This window comes from Columba livia, chromosome 4, assembly GCF_036013475.1.
Source record: "Columba livia isolate bColLiv1 breed racing homer chromosome 4, bColLiv1.pat.W.v2, whole genome shotgun sequence".
Lineage (NCBI taxonomy): Eukaryota > Metazoa > Chordata > Aves > Columbiformes > Columbidae > Columba > Columba livia.
The window spans coordinates 56808442-56829073 of NC_088605.1; the positions used below are offsets into that span (position 1 = coordinate 56808442).

General features: G+C 38.4%; 1 protein-coding gene across 8 annotated transcripts in view; it reads right to left on the minus strand.

The window, feature by feature from the left end:
- ARHGAP10 (Rho GTPase activating protein 10) overlaps positions 1 to 20632 on the minus strand; it is a 149147-nt gene that overhangs the window by 64212 nt on the left and 64303 nt on the right. For 6 of the 8 annotated variants that reach the window (XM_065061906.1, XM_065061907.1, XM_065061903.1 and 3 more), the window contains exons 8-13: positions 17665 to 17794; positions 14681 to 14787; positions 12921 to 13015; positions 8862 to 8943; positions 7723 to 7765; positions 6413 to 6478 (exon numbers count right to left, since the gene is read on the minus strand). In XM_065061906.1, coding sequence (XP_064917978.1) covers positions 6413 to 6478; positions 7723 to 7765; positions 8862 to 8943; positions 12921 to 13015; positions 14681 to 14787; positions 17665 to 17794 — 523 coding nt within the window. The remainder of the gene's footprint in view (positions 1 to 6412; positions 6479 to 7722; positions 7766 to 8861; positions 8944 to 12920; positions 13016 to 14680; positions 14788 to 17664; positions 17795 to 20632) is intronic. The other 2 variants (XM_065061909.1, XM_065061904.1) reach the window with 1 other exon arrangement.

The following is a 20632-nucleotide window of genomic DNA, read 5'->3' on the forward strand; positions in this document are numbered from 1 at the left end:
ACAAAAGAAGAGGGGGGAGAGAAAAAAAATCAATCACAGTCAAACTTAGCATTAAAACTTTTCCCCAGGCAACAAATTCTCCTCAAAGACAGGCTACACATTACTAACACAGCTGTGAGAACTACATTATAAATAAAATATTGTAAGAATCCGTTTGTCCATCTGTGGTTTTATGATAAGTTCATGTCATGTTTTGATAAAGCTTTCATGTACTTTAATTTCACTTCAGAAACTGGGAGTAGAAGCAAACAGGGACAAACCTTTGCTTGAAATGAAAAAAAGAATCACTGTCTTTGGATTTTTTAAATGACATTTTGGGTACCTCAGCATCCACATTCTAATAATGCAAGAACTGAACCAAAAAATGCTAAATTCAGATTTCTTTAATAAATTTTGCTTTTCCCCCAAATATGTGGCTGGCAAAACAAGTTTAGATAAAATAAAGAAAAACTTGATCCTATTCCCAGTCCTCCAAACCAATGCTTTTTCAAGTTTCTAAATGCTTTTTATTTAAGATACAATGCCTTGTTCCAACCCACTATGGTCCACATAATAGTTGTGTCTGGAGGCATCGCCACAGGTTACTGAGATTGGTCCTTCTGGGATGAATAGAGCAGCCATAACCAGCATCATATTTTCAATACCCTACTCTCATTTCTCATGGACACTGGACCACTTTCCTGCCATTCCTCCATGCCCTTCTGTTCTCTCACAGACATTCACTGCTCTACCCCTTTTCTTCCCCTGCTCTTGCCTTCCTTCCCCATACCCAGGGAAGAGAAACTACGAATATAAATTGAAGGAAAATGGGAGGGAGAGAAGGGGCAGAGAAAGAAAATGGCAAAATAAAGTATGTCTTTGTTTTTCAGAGAATCATTTAGGTTGGAAAATACCTTTAAGATCATGGAGTCCAACCATTAACCTAGAACTGCCAACTCCACTGCTAAACCATGTCCCTAAGCACCACATTTACATGCCTTTTAAACACCTCCAGGAATGGTGATTCAACCACTTCCCTGGGCAGCCTGTTCCAATGCAGCCTTTGCTGCATCTTTTCAGAACCCATATGGTGGGAGGAAAAATATTACAGTCATGAAGCTGACACAGATGTTTGAGAGGCCACATAATAAGCAGCCCTCTACAAAAACCACCATATTCTACCTCTGTATTCACATTGGCCTGGAAGAGTAAAAATGCCACAAAATACCTGTGTTTCTAGTCCAAGGAAATCTTTTCAAATAACAGATTATGTGGTATTCTTATTCAAAATATCCTTCAACAAAGGAAGACTTGTGGAGAATTCCCAGTTTCAATACCAAACTGTTCCAACTCAGAGAAGGAAAATTAAAACCAGTCATATGAGAAAGTTTCTTCCCGAATAAATATTAAATGAAGTATGTAAAAATCATTAGCCTTTTAATGAATTACTGTCAGAAGCAGCCATAATACACAGCAATAATTCTCAATATGGTGGAGAGAACTTAATATTTTCTACCTCCTCCTCCTGCCTAGTCTTGCTACATCTTTCCCTTCTTCTCACCACCTCCTCTCCTTCACACAGTCTGCAGCTTTCTCAGCCATGCCAGATCTTTGAGAGCCCACTGACCTCCACTGTGTTTGCACTGCTCCATCCTCTGTCCCAGTGAGGACCTGTCCAGCTCTGGCAGCAGCCACTACTTCTCCCAGTTGCTCTACTGAGGCAAAATGGGCCCTTTTCCTTCTCCAGGATGCAGGCACCATTGTAATGATGCTGAGTCTTAAGCTAGATGTCATGTTCAGAGCTGGCCCAAATTAACACAATAAGCCAGATCTCCAGTATTTCATCTGTCATCAACAACCACAACTCTAGATTACGCTCACAGTTTAGCTGCACGCAAAAGAAAGAACCACAAAAAACAGCTATGTGGCCACAATAATGTTCTTCTCAAAATATGAAGCTATCAATTCAACCACCTAAGTTTTCCAGTGATCCCCAGAACAGGGTGACAGTATGCTACACACCACTTACAGACTGCCAGCACAAAAAAAAACCAACCAAGCATAGGCCTAGATTCACTCCAAACAAGGACGCACTAGGAATCTGTCTTGAGAGCAGCAATTATTTTTTACTTGAAATTTCTCAGATGTGTCCAGGAAAATTCTGGTGAAAAAGTAACACCAAGCTTTTTAATGTTCTGCCAAAATGCATCACACTTTTTTTTACACAATGCCCACCACTACTTTTAGGACCACAGAACAAGTCTTCTGCATTCTATACAAGAAGCTAATAAGCTGAAGAAATACTGTCACAGTCAAATACAGCTCAGCTTTTGCTTATCTCAGAAGTTGTTTCGTGACTTCCCGTGCTTCTAACATTAAAACTAGAGGGAACCAAACTGTTCTGACCTCAAACATACATTTACAGGCTCAAAAATATTTAAGGTTAAACCACAGAAACTACCACTCAACATTAAACCAGACATGATATGCAGAAGTCTCTGAAATTATGGCACTATTGAAACTAAGACAATCTTCCAGCAACAATCATGAGTCTGTGATAGTAATTATCAGATAATTGATCGGTTTCAAATTCATCAACGTGAAAAAAGCACAGCTAATTGCAAGCAGACATCAAGAAGTGCAAAGAAGAATTAGTATTTCAACATAATTTTAAATGATCCCTTTAAATATGCCTTTAAATGATGTTTTATTTAAAATATACAAACCTAGTTTGAAACGGTACTATTTCTGATTTAATCTGCACATTTCAGACCTTCAGCACATCCAAGACTGATAATGCTTGGCATTTAGAGAACACAATTGACAGGATGACTCATTGCAAGGAATAGCTTACCACCGACTAAAATGTTGCAGGGTTCAGACGCTGTGCCTGCTGGCTCAACCAGTCACTATTGGCAACTTTGAGCAGTAAAGCCCTGCAGCATAATTTTCTTCATATTTACATTATCTCAAGATGTTTGGCTGTCTGATATTGGAATTTGGCTCAGGTACACAATTTGGGAAACATGCTTAGAAAAATAAGGTATTGTTAGTAAAATAGTAAGTTACACTATTGTAAGCACGGTATGTAGATAAGTTTAGTGTGTGACTGCCACTGTACTTGTGCTGACACAGGCTAGTAATATAGCATCAAATACAACCTTTTATATCGAACTCCATAGTCCAGACACAGCCATATAAATGACACTCTAAATTCAAGGTAATGCCAGATATTTTTTTTTTTTGGTTAGGTGAAAAGATTTTTCTACTTCCAGACTGGACAGACAGTTCAATGCTGCCATCTATCTCTGCCGCTCAGATTAGCAGCTCCAGTAGTTCTAAAATCAAGACAGATGCTGCCCTGGCAAATACCTACCACATCCTCACAGAAGGTACAACCAACTACTTGTACACAAATACTCACACAGTCTTCACTACCAAAGCAAACAGCTCTTTGATGTTTCCATAAACTTTTACCCCATTGTATTATTCTCAGTACAGAATCATAAATACAATTAAATACTCCAAACGGAATCTCAAAATGTTCTCTCAGAGACGAACCAGCATCATGCTTAGTATGTGAGAGACAGGCTGCATATCTCGATGCCTCAGCATCTCCTGCCAGGTAAAGCACAGCCAATGTCTCACAAGGCAACGCAAAAGTGCACTGAATCAGAAGCTTATATGCATTTTAAGCAAGACACTGCCTTTGATTTTTCTGCTCATTCAGAGAAAATAATTTCCTTCCTGGCTTTATAAAATGTAACTGAGAAAAAATTATCCAGCCATTGACAAGTTTATGTTCAGTATCTCTGTTATGCTCTTCTCTCTCTGAATACCAGACTTCTTCTGCTATGACATGACAAGACTATTCTCAGTTTCCACCCACACTAGACTGTCCTCTCTTTCCACCCACGTCAACCTCACACCCATTATGATTAAAAGAGATAAAAACATGGCACACAAGCACAGTCTCTGAAGAGGCATCTGTCCTGTTTTCTTCTGCTGAACATAACTTGCTTTTAATGTGTTATCATTAAAGTGAAATAATCAAGTAAAAATTTATTTAAGAACAAGTATAGGTATAAAATCTGCAGCCTGAGAGATGGATTTTCTTCACTGTAAAACTGTTTGGCCAAACCCTTCTCAGGCAAACAACTGAACGTTCTCCTGGCCCTACGTTTGTATAGCTCAGCAGACATCAGCAGAAGGTCCTGCAGGTTTTGAAGAGAACAGAAACTGATCCTTTAGGAATGCTTCAGTTAGTCTCATGCATAAAGTCAGGATTTTGTTTGTTAGGGTTTTTTGTTTTTTTTTTAAATGCAGTTGATGTTAAGTTTACAATTGGTAAACAGAAAATCATCAACAACTGCTTGAAATGCAACGGATGAATCAAGTTGATTGAAACAGAGCCAGGTGGATAGCTGAATTCCTGGAAGGTAGTATCTCACCTAAACCCATTCTTGGAACCCTAGGTAAAGAAATATTTATTGAATGCTGTTGTTTTTTCTTTTTCTTAAGTACTTGCCAAAACAAATTAAAGGATAAAAGTCACTTCCATTGCTAGTAATTACCACAAAGCACTCTATTGACTGCAGTCTTACAGCAGATAGTGAGGCTGCAAGGTCTCCAAAGACAAGACAGTGCAGCTAACCTTGGTAACTTTAATTCTCTCCAAGTACATTTCAGGACAGATCCCCTTACGGAACAATCCCCCTGCATGCAATCCATGCAAGCTTATCATCTGCCTTGGACAACAATATTTGGTGGGGTTTCATATACTTTTGGACCTCATTCCATGCCCCTAAGGCATAAATGGCAAATCAAATAACAAACCAAAATACAGCATACTCTGCACTGCTTACAGTAAGCGTGATTCGTAAGGTATTGTAAGACAACCAGTCACTGTGCACTAGACCAAAATCAGCTTTTCATTACATGATCACACACTACCTTTTTCATAAAACCTGCCTCATTCAGTGCAAAGAGAAGATCCGTTCTACACTGAAGTAGGGTTTTGTAGTGAAGGTAACTTATCTGTAGGATGCCAGCTTTACCTGCAGTGTTTCCCAGCTGAAATATTCAGATTGTAAATGCTAGTAACTGAAATTTTAGAACTGATAAGCCAGGGAAACCTCATTTGAAAAAATATTCAAAAGAACAGAATTAAAATAAAGAACACCAGATAGAATATGATCTAAGCTGGAATAACATCTTTAATGCATCAGACAAGACTGATACAGAAAAGTGTGAGAGAAAAAGTATTTCAGATACTTCTTGCTGTTTAAATGCTAAATTCTCAACACCACAAAGGCTCTTCGGTCTTATTAATAATATTGTGTAGTAAGTGCACACATGGAAGACACTGCTGTTAAACAAGACTCTGCACTGACAGGAAGTGTGACCAACCCATTCTTCTGTTCAGCTTGACTGTGACACAAAGAAAGATATAAATATTCTTCCTGGTGCAATGTTAAATCTCTAGGAAAAAAAGGAGACAATTCCTGAAAAATCATAAATCTCTGCTTTGGGAGGTAAACAATTTAGGAGAAAAAAAATATTCACAGATAAATTTCAACATATTTTTAAATAAACTAAGAAATACACCATAACCAATTACCTATTTTCATCTGTTAAAAAAAAAAAAAAAAAAAAAACACACACACCACAAAGAATTAGTTTCTCCATACAATATCGTACACAACGCAGTGAGCCTCAGAGTGGCTGGTCACCTCACATTTCAGCAGGTCCATACAAGGGTTGCTGTCTCCTCCTCACATAGCAGCTATTTGAAAAGCTTCTTTTATCCAGTGCCCAAGTTACACAGGGTCTGTGACACAGAGCCTCTCCACAACCATAATCCAAACTACCTCTTAAATACTGTCTGCATACTGACTTTTCTCTTCCATCTCCAGTTTTGGAGCACACACAATAGTAAGCCTGACAGCGTCCTTCCCTCTGGTGTGAGATTAACTCCACCAAAAGTACCTCAATACTTCGTGTGATTCACCTGCCTGGTCAACTCCTGTTCTTCTGTCTCTTGTGACTAAATAGAAAACCTCCATTCAAAGTCTACAAATAGAATACTCAAATACTGTTCCAACAGCAAAGCAAAGGTTCAGGCATAGCCTACAAGACACAGTTTTTTGTTTTTTTTTTCAGCTGTTTTGCACAAACATTGGCTTCCCTTGTTGAGAGAAGTGCTATTCCCTGCTTCTGAGCACTTCTTGAAGACATACTTCTTGAGGGAAAGCCATACATAAATGGCTGGGACTAGACAGACAAAGCTATCACCCTGGCCAGGTAATCAGTGCAACATCCACCACGTTGAGTCTTTCCCAGAGATCTACAGGAGACTAGATCACACAGGCCTCCTTCTAAGAGCAGATCAGCTGTGCCACCCCCTCTGCAAATGGGCTGGTTGGATCATTACCTCGTGTTTCAACAGCACTGATGCACTTTTTGATGACAGTGAACCCTATCTTATCCAATTGTGCACCTACAAGGGGAAAAAGAGTCGTAAGGTTTTAAAACATCATTACAATTACATCTTTCACTGAAAAATAAAGCTGGACTTAACCACATAGCTAGTACTTCCCAGGCAAAACTAAAAATATTCTTGAATGGGAATACTTAAACACTTTTTTCTAGAAAAGTTCCCCCTTTCTCCTTGACAACCATGCCTAGCCCAAGTAAAGGCTCATTCCAGTGGTATTGGCTTCGCTAAATCTGTTCACAGCAGCAGCCTTTGAAGAATGGGATCTCCAATTAGGTACATATGTTGGCAGATGCAAAATGGAGTTTAACAACGTTTACTGCAACATTGACAACATCTGAGAGAGTTATCCAAATGGGACAAGGAAGCACTTAGGATAAAAAACCTTAACCATCAACAGCAGGGCTTTTACTGAGTCCTACTCTAAGCCAAAGAAATTCCCACAGTAAAGATACAGAACACATCTATATCATTTCACAGCAGTTAATGATCTGACTGCATAAAAGCAGATGCATTAACAGGACAACAGCTGAGATCCAGCATTCCTTTGTTGTTCTTTTACTTCACATCAGAACTTCATTTAAAAGCTTATACTGCAAAACTGTACTTCCCCCAAACATCTGGCCTTCTTGCTCCTAGGGACCTGGTCTTACACCATGAAAACAAAAATCTGTGACAAAACTAATATTAATAACAGCAGGATCCAGCTTCACTCAACAACTAAATTGCCTGATAATGCAAGAAGGATGTTTTTCACTCACACACTTTAGTAACAGAAGAAAGTTAATGTCATTTAAAGAAAACCATCTCTTCCGCTTCCATATTATGGTTTACATTTTAAATATATGCATTCAGTTTTTTGCTGACCTTTCTGTCCAGCTGTGATTGCTTTTAAAAACAGACATACATCCTAACAGATGTGTACACACAATGTGGATTAAAAAATTATGCTGCATTTACATACAAATTAAACCTTTTATGAGTCAATTTCAAGCATGAAATAAACTGGCAAAAACAATCAGACTGTTTCTCTAGCTTACATCCAGACCTATAACTCTTACGTACATATTAAAACTGTGTTACTGTGAAAAGTCATTAATTACAAAATCCACAAAAGTATATCCAGAACTGGAGATTTAAAATGAAATATTTAATCACACTGGATCCACAGGAAAAAAAATACCTTTGCCTTTCTCAATTGTAAAATGTTAATAAAAGTCAGTTGTAATAGTAACTCAAATACTTACTTCCCTCTCGTTTTGCAGTCGCTCTATTCGAACTGATGAACAGCTAATGCCAAAAGAGTAAAAAGACACGATTTTAAAGAATTTTATAAAACCAGAAACAAGACACCCCCAGTCTTAGTGTCCAGTAAGCACAAATACAGCTGTTCACAGCCAGAACATATCATTTCTAACTACAGCAGCTCTAACAGTACAACCAAAGCTCCATGTCCCCTTAGAATGTAGATAATTGCACTTTTTAAGGCATTATTTTTTAAAAAAATTCTCAACAAATACAGTTTCTTGGGGAGCAGAACGATGTTAGCTACAGTCACTAAAATTAACTGTGATTTAAGTGTTCCACGTTCCTGCGTTTTCCAGCAGGTTAATCTCCCACAGTTCAAGTTCACTCAGATCATTGTGAACTGCTTTGATGAATGCTGGGATTTATGTCCCAGCTCAGCATTCCCAGAAGTTGGGAGCTTACTGGGGAGTCCAGCTCAGACACGTGACAGTAATAAACACCTCTGCAGATCAAACAAGATTTTTTTATGACAATGATGTCAATAAAACCAACTGCTAAAATTCCCAGTAGTCAACTACTGGGGACAAACACGTGATTGTGTCATTGACTAGAAAACCCCATTATTTTTTGGACAAAAGACCAATATATGACTGGAAGAATAACCTGAAGTGTGTTTCAGTTCTGCAGTTCAGACCCATTTCCTGATGTGAACCGGAAATTAAGCAAACTCAAGCACAAACTCATTCCCACCAAGATGGATTTTTTTAATCTAGTTAAAAAAAATAATACCACCACCATGTAACTAACTCATGCCATTCTTGCCAATGGAATGCATAAGGCTAAGTGTACATGCTTATACCAAACATTTTCTAGAATACCAATATCATCATTGTGATGGGAAACCATATATAAAAATTGATGCTGTCATTACACTGAAAAATACCTCCCATCAACATACACTGAGCTTTACCCAGTTACTCATCTCTCAAGTTTTATTTCAATTTTATTCTTTCTTCATTAAATCTATCATTTTGCAAACTAGGTAGTCCTAGTTTAAAGCATAAATGGGATCAAGAAGCAAGGGGTGGGAGAATTTCTCCACTAGCCTATAAATTAACATTAAAAAAATATCGCTTACGGCTTCTTTTCCATCCAAGGCTTCCATCCACAGCTTCCTGTCCTCCTCAGAGAACGCCTGCATGGTAACAGGAACCCCAGGCCTGCAAAAGTATCAACAACACAGATTTACTGTAGTCACCAGCAACTAAAACACTGTTTGTCGAATTCTACTTCCATCTATGGGCAAAAGCCCATTGTTCTAAAGTCAGGGTTGTTTTTTTTCTCTTAATTACTGAATACTGCTCATCTTTAAAATAAAAGGTATAGAACTGGTATACACAGTAGGAAATAGGGAGGATAGGGAGGAAAAAGGAAAGTGTATGTAATCTGCAAACTATTTATTTGAAGTAGTTCATTGTTGTTAGCTTGTTGATTCTAACACTTGCTGGGAGTTACTGAGTTTTGTGAATTCTAAATAAACTTGCTTTTGCATTGCTGTGCTATTAGACAAAAATGGCTTTTGTCAACTAAGTCAATGTGTAGTCTCCAGCTTTAGAGACAATAATTATAGTTTTCCAGTTAATATCTGATAAAAAATAATCAAGCCTTAATGCAGTATTTCATTACAAAGCTGCACTATTATAACTTCCCTAAAAAGCAAGGATGGAAAACTGTGGGACACAGGGATTAGTGAACAGAGATTAACATAAATCTACTTTAGCATTTATATAACAGGAAACTGAAAAGAGTAATTGTATGGTTCAGCATAGCATACAAAGCAAGGAGAGTTAAAAGCAGAACAGGTTACATGGGTAATTATTTTTCTGCCAATTAAAAAAAATAATTATCTTCAGCCTCCTCATACTTTTAAAAAACTGGTAAATCTCATTATATAGAGATGGTCAGAAATAAAGAACTAATTCATAACATTCTCTCCGTTTCTTTCTCTTATGTATTAAGTCTATCTTCAAGTAGCAAAATAGCTACAGGGAAAATGCTATCTAAAAACAACAGCAGAGAGAAAACTAGCACAAATCCCACTTAAAACTGTAACAGTCTACACACCATGTTCATATTTTTACAACCAGAGACATTTCTAGTTCATTTTCACCTTGTCATAAATTTTATCAAACCACACAATTTAATTGAAGCGTAAGACTCTATAGGTACTAATCCCTCCTGCTCAAAATCTCTTTTCAGACAGCCTGTGAGGACAAGGTACGCACATAACCTCTGGCAATCTGAGCTAAATTCGGGAGACCCTACCCTAACTTTGGAAAGCAGCAACTGAGCAAGTCATTCTCTCTTGCTTAGTTAAAGCAAGGAGACTATTTCAGCCATAAAAATTGAATCTATTGCTATTCTCAGTGACAGACTTTGAGCCCTTACAGTGGGGGACAGAAGCCTTGCCTTAATTTCTGTAACTAATAACCTTTATGACTAAAATCAGCTAATATTGCTATTATTAATAACATCAAGCAAAGCAGCTTCTGAAGCCATACCAGCTTTTTTTCCAATGCAAACTGGTCTGCTAATAGCACAGAGCTGCAAACATCATAAACATGCAAACTTCATCACTCAGTAGAAAAATATACCTTCAGTAATTAGCTAAATTAACAAAAAAAATCCACATGCTGATTTGTGTTTTTCTTGTCTACTTTCTTTTACTAGTCGAAACTAAACCCAAACTAGTTACTTTTAAGCAAGGCAAACTGTCATTCTTTTCACTAAAACTATAATTGTCAAGGTGTCAAAACGTATCACCTAGAGGCAATAAGTCAATCTCGAAATGCGCTCCATGAAACGCTATTTATTTGTCATCAAATTAAAGTCAAAAGAGACAAAGCTTTCCCTCCTCCTTGTCCTGTATTGCTAAAATTAAAATTTAAGGAGTATAGCAGAAAGATAATGTTCTTTATCAACAGAAATTCTTTTTCCAACCCTAAAAAACCTCTGTAGTTTCTCAGGTTTAAATTTCTCTACATTTACTACTAGTCACCTCCAACTAAACATGACGGAATACTAGAAACAGAAAAAAGCACCACTTTCCAGAAATTTAGCCAGGGTCCTAATATCCCCAGAGCTCATAGATAGAAGTACCAGAATTTAAAGAATAAAGAATCATCTCGACTTTCTTTTTAAAAGAAAAATCCATAAATATTCAGCTAGCAGATCTGAACTATGCTCAAGCCATGCACAAGGCTGAACATTTGCTACTGAAATGTCCTTCCTAAAATTTTACAGTCTTGCCTCCTTCCGTAGCACAGGAACAAAGAAAACCCCATAGACAGCCGTCAATCTGTATGTTATTTTTTAACTTGGACAAGCTGAGGGATAAGTGTGCCCTGAACTGATACCAAGGAAACAAGCTAATGGCCTGCAGAACAGAACTAATCTCCATGGGAACATCTCAGTACTACACACATATATTATTAAAAGAAAAATGTCTGATATCAAGGTCACAGTGGACCAGTTGTGTCTATTATATGCGGACAGAAAGATGGATTAGATCTTTCCCTCCTTTACCAGGGAAAAGAATGAAAAATTGTTTTGTGGGATCAAGGAAACACTGCTCTCCATTCATCTCTGTTTAACTCCAGACACCCTATTGAGCAGAGGTGACACACAAAGGGGGGTACACTAATATTTCTCGCAGTACTTTTTTAGAAACTTTATCAGACTCTGTTTGAAACCTGTTATACATACTGACCAAGACACTGACACAAGAGGAGCTGATGTCAAGAACTTAAATCTTTACTTCCTTTCCTACTGTTTGGACACAGCACTAGAACAGTTAAGCCCCATCTCCCTCAAATCAAAAATGCAAGTTCAAACCATGCTGTACACTTGTAACAAATGTCACCTGTGCTGTATATGGGTATCTTGTCATCTGCCATGTGAGCTGAAAGTTTCCATATGCAGTAAATAGTCTCACATTCTGTTACCCACTGTGTGTTACAGAAGTGAGTGTGCCTCGGGCAGGCCAGTCTGACTGACCATGCAGGCAAGGCACAGCCTCCCACCTAAGACTGTGCACATGCCTATGATCCTTATCACTGATATATTTTTCCAGCCACAGGACAGAGAGGCCTGGCTGCGTTGACCACACGGTATTTAAAGTGAAGGGCACTATGAATTTTATTGGGGAGAGGAAAAAAAAAAAAAAAAAAAAAAAAGAAAAGAAAAAAAAAAGATTAAAAAAGACCTACTACATGATAAATTACAATGTATTTAATTGGTATAAGTAAGGAACAAATATATTGGTTAAAAAGAGGTCACAAGGGGTGGATGCGGAAACTCAGCAACAGTCCACCAATTTCTATCTAGCATTTAAGGCTAGATATGATCCTGTTCTGCACAGATACAATCTGCACCAAAAGAACACAGCCTTACCACAGCTGTATTTAGTTGCAGTGCTCTATTAAGTTGGCTTCTCTCATCTTCATAAATGAAAGAAGACTACAATGCTGAGGGGAAGCAATATTTAAGATCCTTTTTAGTTCAATTTATATCAATTTTAAGATCCTTTTTTTGTTCAATTTAAATCAATTTTAAATCATTTTAGCAAAATAAATAAGAAGCTCTTCTATTTTGAAATAAAACAACAAAATGGTAGTGTTTCAAAAAGACAGAGGCAACAATTTTTTCAAGATGCACCCCAGACACAAAAAGCCTCAAAATCCCAATTATCTTATTTTCAAATCTGAGAATCCAGCATAAACCCTCAGCAACCTGTCATTTTGGAAAGCAGGCTTGTGATACAATATGGTCACAACTGTATGAATTATTACTGTGATCATGGTCTTTCACTACAGCTATATGTACTTTAATCTAAGCCACGTTTCTTCACTACAATACCAGCAATTCATCGTAATTTCTCTAACTTTTTCTATGCTTTTCATTTATGCGAGTTCAGACAACGTCTACATTTCAGTTGAGATCCTCACTGCTTCGGCAAGACACAACTGAGGCAAAACCCAGAGAGGCGTGACAGCGCTAGCGTGCTCCTCCACTGACTATTTCCCACTGGCAGTCTGAACAAGCATTGAAACAAAATGAAGAAAATACAACAGTAATATTACAGTTACATTAATTGCTACTTAGAAAGAGTCCTTTTTAGTGTGTTAAACAAACTTACCTGTCTGAAGCTTCTAAGTCAAAACAGAATCGCCTGTCTATAGTGTCTGTATTTCTTTTGGTACAATACATAAGGACAAAGAGCTCCTCATCACCCTGTGAAAAGAAAGTTTCTATATGTTCGACCAAGTAATTGAAAGCATCAGTAAGCCAGCTACAGAAACCGAGTATGGCAAATTTACATTAAAATAATGGCAAAAGCTATACTGAAAACTGGCACTTGGAAAAGAATTCACTCGTGGTTGCCGTTCAGGTCTCTGCACAATAGCACATAAATTCCACGATCATTTACAGGACATAACTGAAAAAAAAATACTGAATCCATTTCAGCTGGTACTTTACAATATGACACTATCACAGAAAATTAAACTAACAGAAATATTTTGCTGTAAAGATTTTGCACGTTACAATATAAGCACACAATGTAAGAGATTTGCCCCATTTTATGTCAGACATAGTGATTTCTATAGTAAAGGCTATTTATCCAGTAACTAGAACAAAGTAAGCATTTTTTACTGCCTGTACTCTGTTTTACAGAACCAGTTCTTTCTTCAAGACTAGCCAACACTAGGATCATGCTTTACCCTTAGGAATTGAGAAATCAAATAAACAAACTCATCTGTGAATGCTGCATGAGTTATACTAGATATAATCAGGATTAACTTTACATTTTAATTATTTCTTGTCTTATTCAACATCTCCAGACACAGGAGGCTTTCACTGAAGTAGTAATTGCATTGTGGGTTTCAAAATGTGAGATCTTTTAATACAGCAAAAATGGCTTCATAAGTGTTTTAGAATGCCGAATGCTTACACACATAATATTTTAACTAAAACGGCTTATTACAATTAGAGCAAATCAGGATAAAAGATTCATAGAAGTATTGAAACGATTAAGGAAGCCAAATGCTACTAATTTTCAATGTGGCAGAGCTTTTGAAAGATTCTCCCAAATTCAATATATTTGTAAATATATCATACATAGCCCTCAAAATTATGAAACCCATCTTCCCTCTGCTCATACTAATGAGATATGATACCCCGATAAAATTCCAACATTGTGATTTTCTAACCAAATTTGAAGATAGGGCAAGGTGCTACATTTACAAGAACACTGATTCAAGCATTATTTTCCAGCTTCAGACATACTTTTACCTTGCAACAAAACGCATTTCATCTATATTTATGCATGCATTTAATGTGTCATCTGTGAAGGTGCTGAGTAGCCTCAATTCCCAACTATTTCAATAGGAATTAAAGCCATTTAAAGATCAACAGAGTCTTGGGTCTTAAATATTTCAGATGCTATCAAAGGTAGCTGAAATTACACTCAGTTGTCAGTACAAATTCTATTCATATGAAAAATCATCTCTTCTAGTCCTTCTTATATTACTTACATCTCGGAAAGAAAAATCTGGCTGGAGCATGTAAGAAAGAAATTTCTAAGCCTATTATATTTTCTTTAACAAGTTCTCCTCATGGAGAAACCAGATTCTAATGGTGAAACAGTGCATGTTAACTGGACCACGTTCCTTGGTCTTCTAAAAGGAAACAACTGAAACGCTAGCAGAATTTTTATCTATTAATCCATTCATTACTTTACGTTAATGTCCTTAAATGGCAGTCTGAATTGCATGGAAGAAAGAAGAAAAAAAATGGGCAAGGAGGTAGAGATGGAACGTACTTGACACATCTTATCTGACACATCCTCTGATCTTGACAGAGGGCAACCATAAGTGCAGAATATAAAAATATACTTACAACTTTCCCTCCTGATCTGTGTTCAAATGGGATCATGGTGAACTTCTTTGTCTCTTTCCTATACGTGCAATAGTGCTTCACCCAACTGGAACCAAAGGGAGCAGGCCCTATAGAAAACAGAAGCATTAAGTATGTACTTTTACCAGTTTGTGTGTTTTCTTCTCCTGCTTTCCAAAATTATATTTAAGAGTCCTACTTAATTCCTATTATAATCATGCGGTATTTAAAACAAAGGCTTGAATTAAAGACATTACACAAAGTAATACAAATGTTAACCAGTGCTTACTGTTCTAAAAACTGATATATGCAGAAGCTCATACTTACGCTTAATGACAAATGGAAAGAATTATTAATGTATTTTTGTCTCACTACTACAAATAAAATAAATTTTTCCTGTAAAATAAAGAAAACTTGGAAACTTTAAGCAGAATATGGAAACCTAGTTTTATACTTGGTAACCTGAAGCTAAATTAACACATCTTTACAGATTAACGCATCTTTGTTGCAAGCTCTACCTTATCTGCTGTTTAGGGCCTGACCACATTTTCTGACACCAAAATTCACTCCTAACTACTCACCAGTACACACCTTACATAGAATACACTTCACACAGTATCACAATATGTTTGGAATTGGAAGGGACCTCAAAAGATCATCTAGTCCAATCCCCCTGCTGGAGCAGGAATGCCTAGGTGAGGTCACACAGGAACATGTCCAGGCGGGTTTTGAATGTCTCCAGAGAAGGAGACTCCACAACCTCCCTGGGCAGCCTGTTCCAGTGTCTGTCACCCTTACTGAGAAGAAGTTTTTTCTCAAATTTAAGCGGAACCTCTTGTGTTCCAGCTTGATCCCATTACCCCTTGTCCTATCATTGTTTGCCACCGAGAAGAGCCTGGCTCCATCCTCATGACACTCACCCTTTATATATTTATAAACATTAATGAGGTCCCCCCTTAGTCTCCTCTTCTCCAAACTAAAGAGACCCAGCTCCCTCAGCCTTTCTTCATAAGGGAGGTGCTCCACTCCCTTAATCATCTTCGTTGCCCTACGCTGGACCCTTTCCAGCAGTTCCCTGTCCTTCTTGAACTGAGGGGCCCAGAACTCGACACAATATTCCAGATGGGGTCTCACCAGGGCGGAGTAGAGGGGAAGGAGGACCTCTCTCGATCTACTAACCACTCCCCTTCTAATACACCCCAGGATGCCATTGGCCTTCCTGGCCACAAGGGCACAGTGCTGGCTCATGGTCATCCTGCTGTCCACCAGGACCCCCAGGTCCCTTTCCCCTACACTGCTCTCTAATACGTAATTTCCCAACCTATACTGGAACCTGGGGTTGTTCCTGCCCAGATGCAGGACTCTACACTTTCCCTTGTTAAATTTCATCAGGTTATTCCCCGCCCAACTCTCCAGCCTGTCCAGGTCCCGCTGGATGGCAGCACAGCCTTCTGGCGTGTCAGCCACTCCTCCCAGCTTAGTGCCATCAGCAAACTTGCTGATAGTACACTCTATTCCCTCGTCTAAATCGTTAATGAATATATTGAATAATATTGGCCCCAGTACTGACCCCTGAGGCACTCCACTAGATACTGGCCTCCAACTAGACTCTGCACCATTGACTACCACTCTCTGGCTTCTCTCCTTAAGCCAGTTTGCAACCCACCTCACTACTCTATTGTCTACACCACACCTCCTCAACTTAGCTGTGAGGATGCTGTGGGAGACTGTGTCAAAGGCTTTACTGAAGTCAAGGTAGACCACATCCACCGCTCTGCCATCATCCATCCACCTTGTTACATTACACACACTTACATACACTTACTTTAAAGCCCACCCTACTGCATACAGTATTATTGAGATTTGCACCATAATGTTTACTGTTAAAACTTGAATTCTGACCCTCACTTATATTAATTCATTTTATTTTTATTTTTTTTTTTTAAAAAAAAAGGTCTGCAAAGGAATCTTCTCTTTTGAAGGACTCTGCCTCAGAGTATCAGGGAAGCCCTTCACAAGCAGCTCAAGCTGGCAGAGGGTTTCACTGCTCCTAACCTAGAAGGTCTCACTGCCTCTTCCAAATCCCTTCAGCTGATTCTAAAACCCATGATGACTGAGACCAGCGAATTGATCTCACAGAAAAATGATTTTTCTTATTTTTTTACTGCTAGTTCTTTTAAAACTGATTTCTGAACTCCATAATACCAACATTTCCATAAAGAATGTTGTATAGTCTTTAATTTGCGAAGCATTTTACAGAAGTCCTTACCTAAACAGTAATCAATTAAACATCATAAAAGTAAAATACCTCATCAGAATAAGCAAAATAATCTGTGACAGCACACATCTAAAAAATATGATTTATGCAAAATGTTAAAAAAAAAAAATTACTTTGTGGTCATTCCTGGAGTGGTAAGAGCTCTGTATCCTATTTGGCTTTTTTACTAGAGTGAGAAAGAATTATAAATGTTCAAAGTATTGACAGGATGTGATCTGTGTAACATGCACCTTCACAGCAAGATTTTCAACACTAGCTACCCAGCATATAGCCTGCTTTATTTGAGCATATGATCGCAATAAGGTACTGAAAGCATATAACTGAACCAAGGACATGACAGTCTATTTCATCATACTAAACCAGCCCAATTTTCAGAGGTTAATTCGACAATTCATGTTGCTGTCCGACAACAAATGTTTGACAACTCTAAAGGAAGTTGTTAGTAGATTATTAAAAATAGCATCAAATACATCCTTTCATCAAATAAAACCTCCTCTGAATCCAGTCACCCTTGCCAAGAACTATCACACTTTCAGCACTGTGATCTTCTTCTGAGTCACAGTAACACTGCCATCAGAGATTTCAAACATTTACTCATGACTCTGTTTAATAAACTGTAAATTCTCTGCATCTTCATGTTATCTATAGAAATAAGATTTGCCTGTATGCACAATACAGGCTCTATAGGAATACAAAAAATGCATCTTACTTTTTTCCTGTACATAAAGATAGCCTTCCATCGTGATGTGATTTGCTCTTTTGTGTTCCTGAGGATTTCTTCTGATCTTGTTCATGAGCTCCTCTACTTCCGACCTTGTTCCTTCAAAACGATTCCGTGTCTAAAACAAGAGGGCAAAAAAACATCAGTAGAGTTGGAAGAAAGACTTACTCTTCCTCACAGGCAGGAAGCTCCCAAAAAGAAAAAAAAAGAGAAAAAACAAAAAGTGCAGTTTATTATTATTCCTGAATGTCACTCATTTCAAAGTTTGCAAGCAGCTGCAAGAGAAATATTTATTAGAATACTAGTAAAGCCAATCAGAAAGTAACCACACCATCCCTAAATTAGACAACGGGACTAGACAAAATAACAGAGCATCTCACAACTGACACAAGAAAGTCTTCAGTTTGGTCTGAAAAACACTGGTAACTGAGGAATAAGCAAATAACAAAAGTAAAATAATCATGGTAATACCTAGTTGCCTCCACATACCCCCTTGCTCAAATTGCACAAATTGAAAATATGCATTGAAAGTGTGTGAAAATTGCTGGTATTTTCCCCAGTTGTCACATGTGTTTTGAGGAAAGTACATGATTCCAGATGCACGCTTATGTGTTTCGTTGCTTTTTGAGAGCACCATTATTTTTCTGAAAAAAGATACAATTCCAAAGATTTTGCCTCGCCTCTTCTTTTTTTTTCCCCCCAGGACAAGCATACAGTTGCATACACTGACAAACATACCATGAATATAAGCAAGTATCTGTTCTTGGGCACAGACAGTTAACAGTACGCTCCTGACTGGCCACTGGTACATGCTTGGAGGGAACTTATTCATGGGCACAAACACAGCCCATGCAAGCTGATCAGAGCAGCCACCCGTAGCAATAAGTTTCATACAGGAAAGCTGAGGATATTCCTTAGGTGATGACTAAGAACAATTGCCTTATTACCTCTAGGCAAAACAATGGCTCTGAACCCTCCCCATATCCATCATCTCAATTTCAGGTCACATCTGCTTGTAAATTTTAGTTAGACCTGCACATAAAGTCATTTCCAAGGCTCCAAGCAATTTTCTGAACTTCTTTTCACAATTTCCTAGAAAAAAAATACCTTAAAAAATACACTCCGTACTCAGGGCAAATGCAAAAAAAACTGACAGCAATGGAGAGCTCATGCCTAAACCTTCCTGTCTGAGCACTGTTCACTCCTTGGTTAAATGCTTTAAATGACCCTGCTGCCAGTATCTTAGTCTTATCTGTGCAGTGATCACAAACCTGGGTGCGTGAAACACACCCTGGGAATGGTGGGATGGAACACCACAGGGTCCAGAGACCTCAAGAAAATTCCTGTCTCCCTTTGCGCTGTGACGAAGTTGAGCTTAACCAGGCATCAACCACAGCCACTACCCCAGCATGGCTATGCCTCCTCCTCCCAGAGTAGGCCAGGTTTGCTTGCAGGGCAGGAGAGTGTGGCTAAGTCTGCAAGGATCCTTGTGTGGGGTTGGGCACAGAACTGGGATAACAACAGAGAAGTCCTGGGAGCACAAGAGAATCCAGTTGGAGATACAGGATTTTTACAAGAGAATAAGACTGTTTGTTGGAAGAATCACCTTACCAGAGCTTGGGCTACAAAGCTAGGCTGTTTTATTTTTTTTTTCTTTCATTTTCTGGGGGAAGTGAGAGGAAGGCAGGGTCTGAGGCAAGGCATGGAGAAGAAACCCACAGCATAATTCTCAAAGTAAAGATGACCTGAATGAAAAGGAGGCCAATTACTACAGCTATGCTGGCAACTCTCAAATCACTCTCCCTATCCAACTAGGCTCTCTGTACTGAATTGTGTACCCTTCCATTTCTAACATGGTAATCTAGTGTTCTGCCAGCATCTCAGTCGTACCACAGCCAAGCCCTAGTTCATTTTTGCTTTGGGATTTTTTGTTCATCTTATAGATACTGCAGAATGTCTCATGTCCTGTCATGATCTTTTCAGATGCTTCCTTCTATTCTCCTCTTACCTCAGATAGTTAAGTTTTGCCTCCTTTCTCTCTACAGTGTTTTGAAATCCAGGTTATTAATTCTATCTATTCATAAAACTTGAGCTGTAATGCTCAATCTCTTTTGCATTCCCTGGTGCAAGCTACACCACCATTCAATCAATCAAAAAGGCAGCTGTTGAGATTAGCTTGCTTTCTTATTGCTCAACAGTTCTTCAGACCACTTCACTGGCTTTTTTCCATTTATAATCTGAAATCCAGCTCTTCAAAACTGTATCATAGATTCCCTCTCATGTTTCATTTCTTGCTTGTCTTGCATCAGCTCCCCCCTGAGGTTCTGTGCAGCTCCTCATTCTGTTAAGCTAAGCACAGAAAAGAAGCAAGTCTGTCCTGAAACTTCTTCCAGAAGCACTAACTTCTGCCATGAAGTCTGCTTTTGAAGTTACCACTATTCAGTTCCCCATCCCAAAATCAACAACAGCTCAAGAGGAAACTTGATAGTTAAACATATGGGAAGAAAATTAAAGGAATGGTATCACGACACACGAATCATGTCACTGTATTACAACAACCATAATCCTCTCTTCCGCTTTCCTATTTCCCTGCTACTGCCTGCCAGTTAAGCCATTTCTAAAAACAGACTGCGGCCTCTGAGAAGTAGTTTCCATGTCTTAATTCCAGGTGCCCTTAGAGGTCAATAAAACAGATGCACAACCATGAATTGCTTGTTTGCAGTAAGGTACACAGTTTGTTCCCCACCAACAGGCCTGTGGTACATCCAGGTTCCTCTGAGGGAGTTTTATTCTTCAACAAATCTCAAAGAATCAAACAGATCATCTGCCTAGTGACTCTGTCAGTCCCAGCGCTTCAGCCTATTACCTTGCTTGCAGCTTTCCCAGTCCTGAGCAGATCACACTGGGCAACGTGTTGGGAGGGCACACTAACAGGTAGCCTGTATGGGTGCTAACA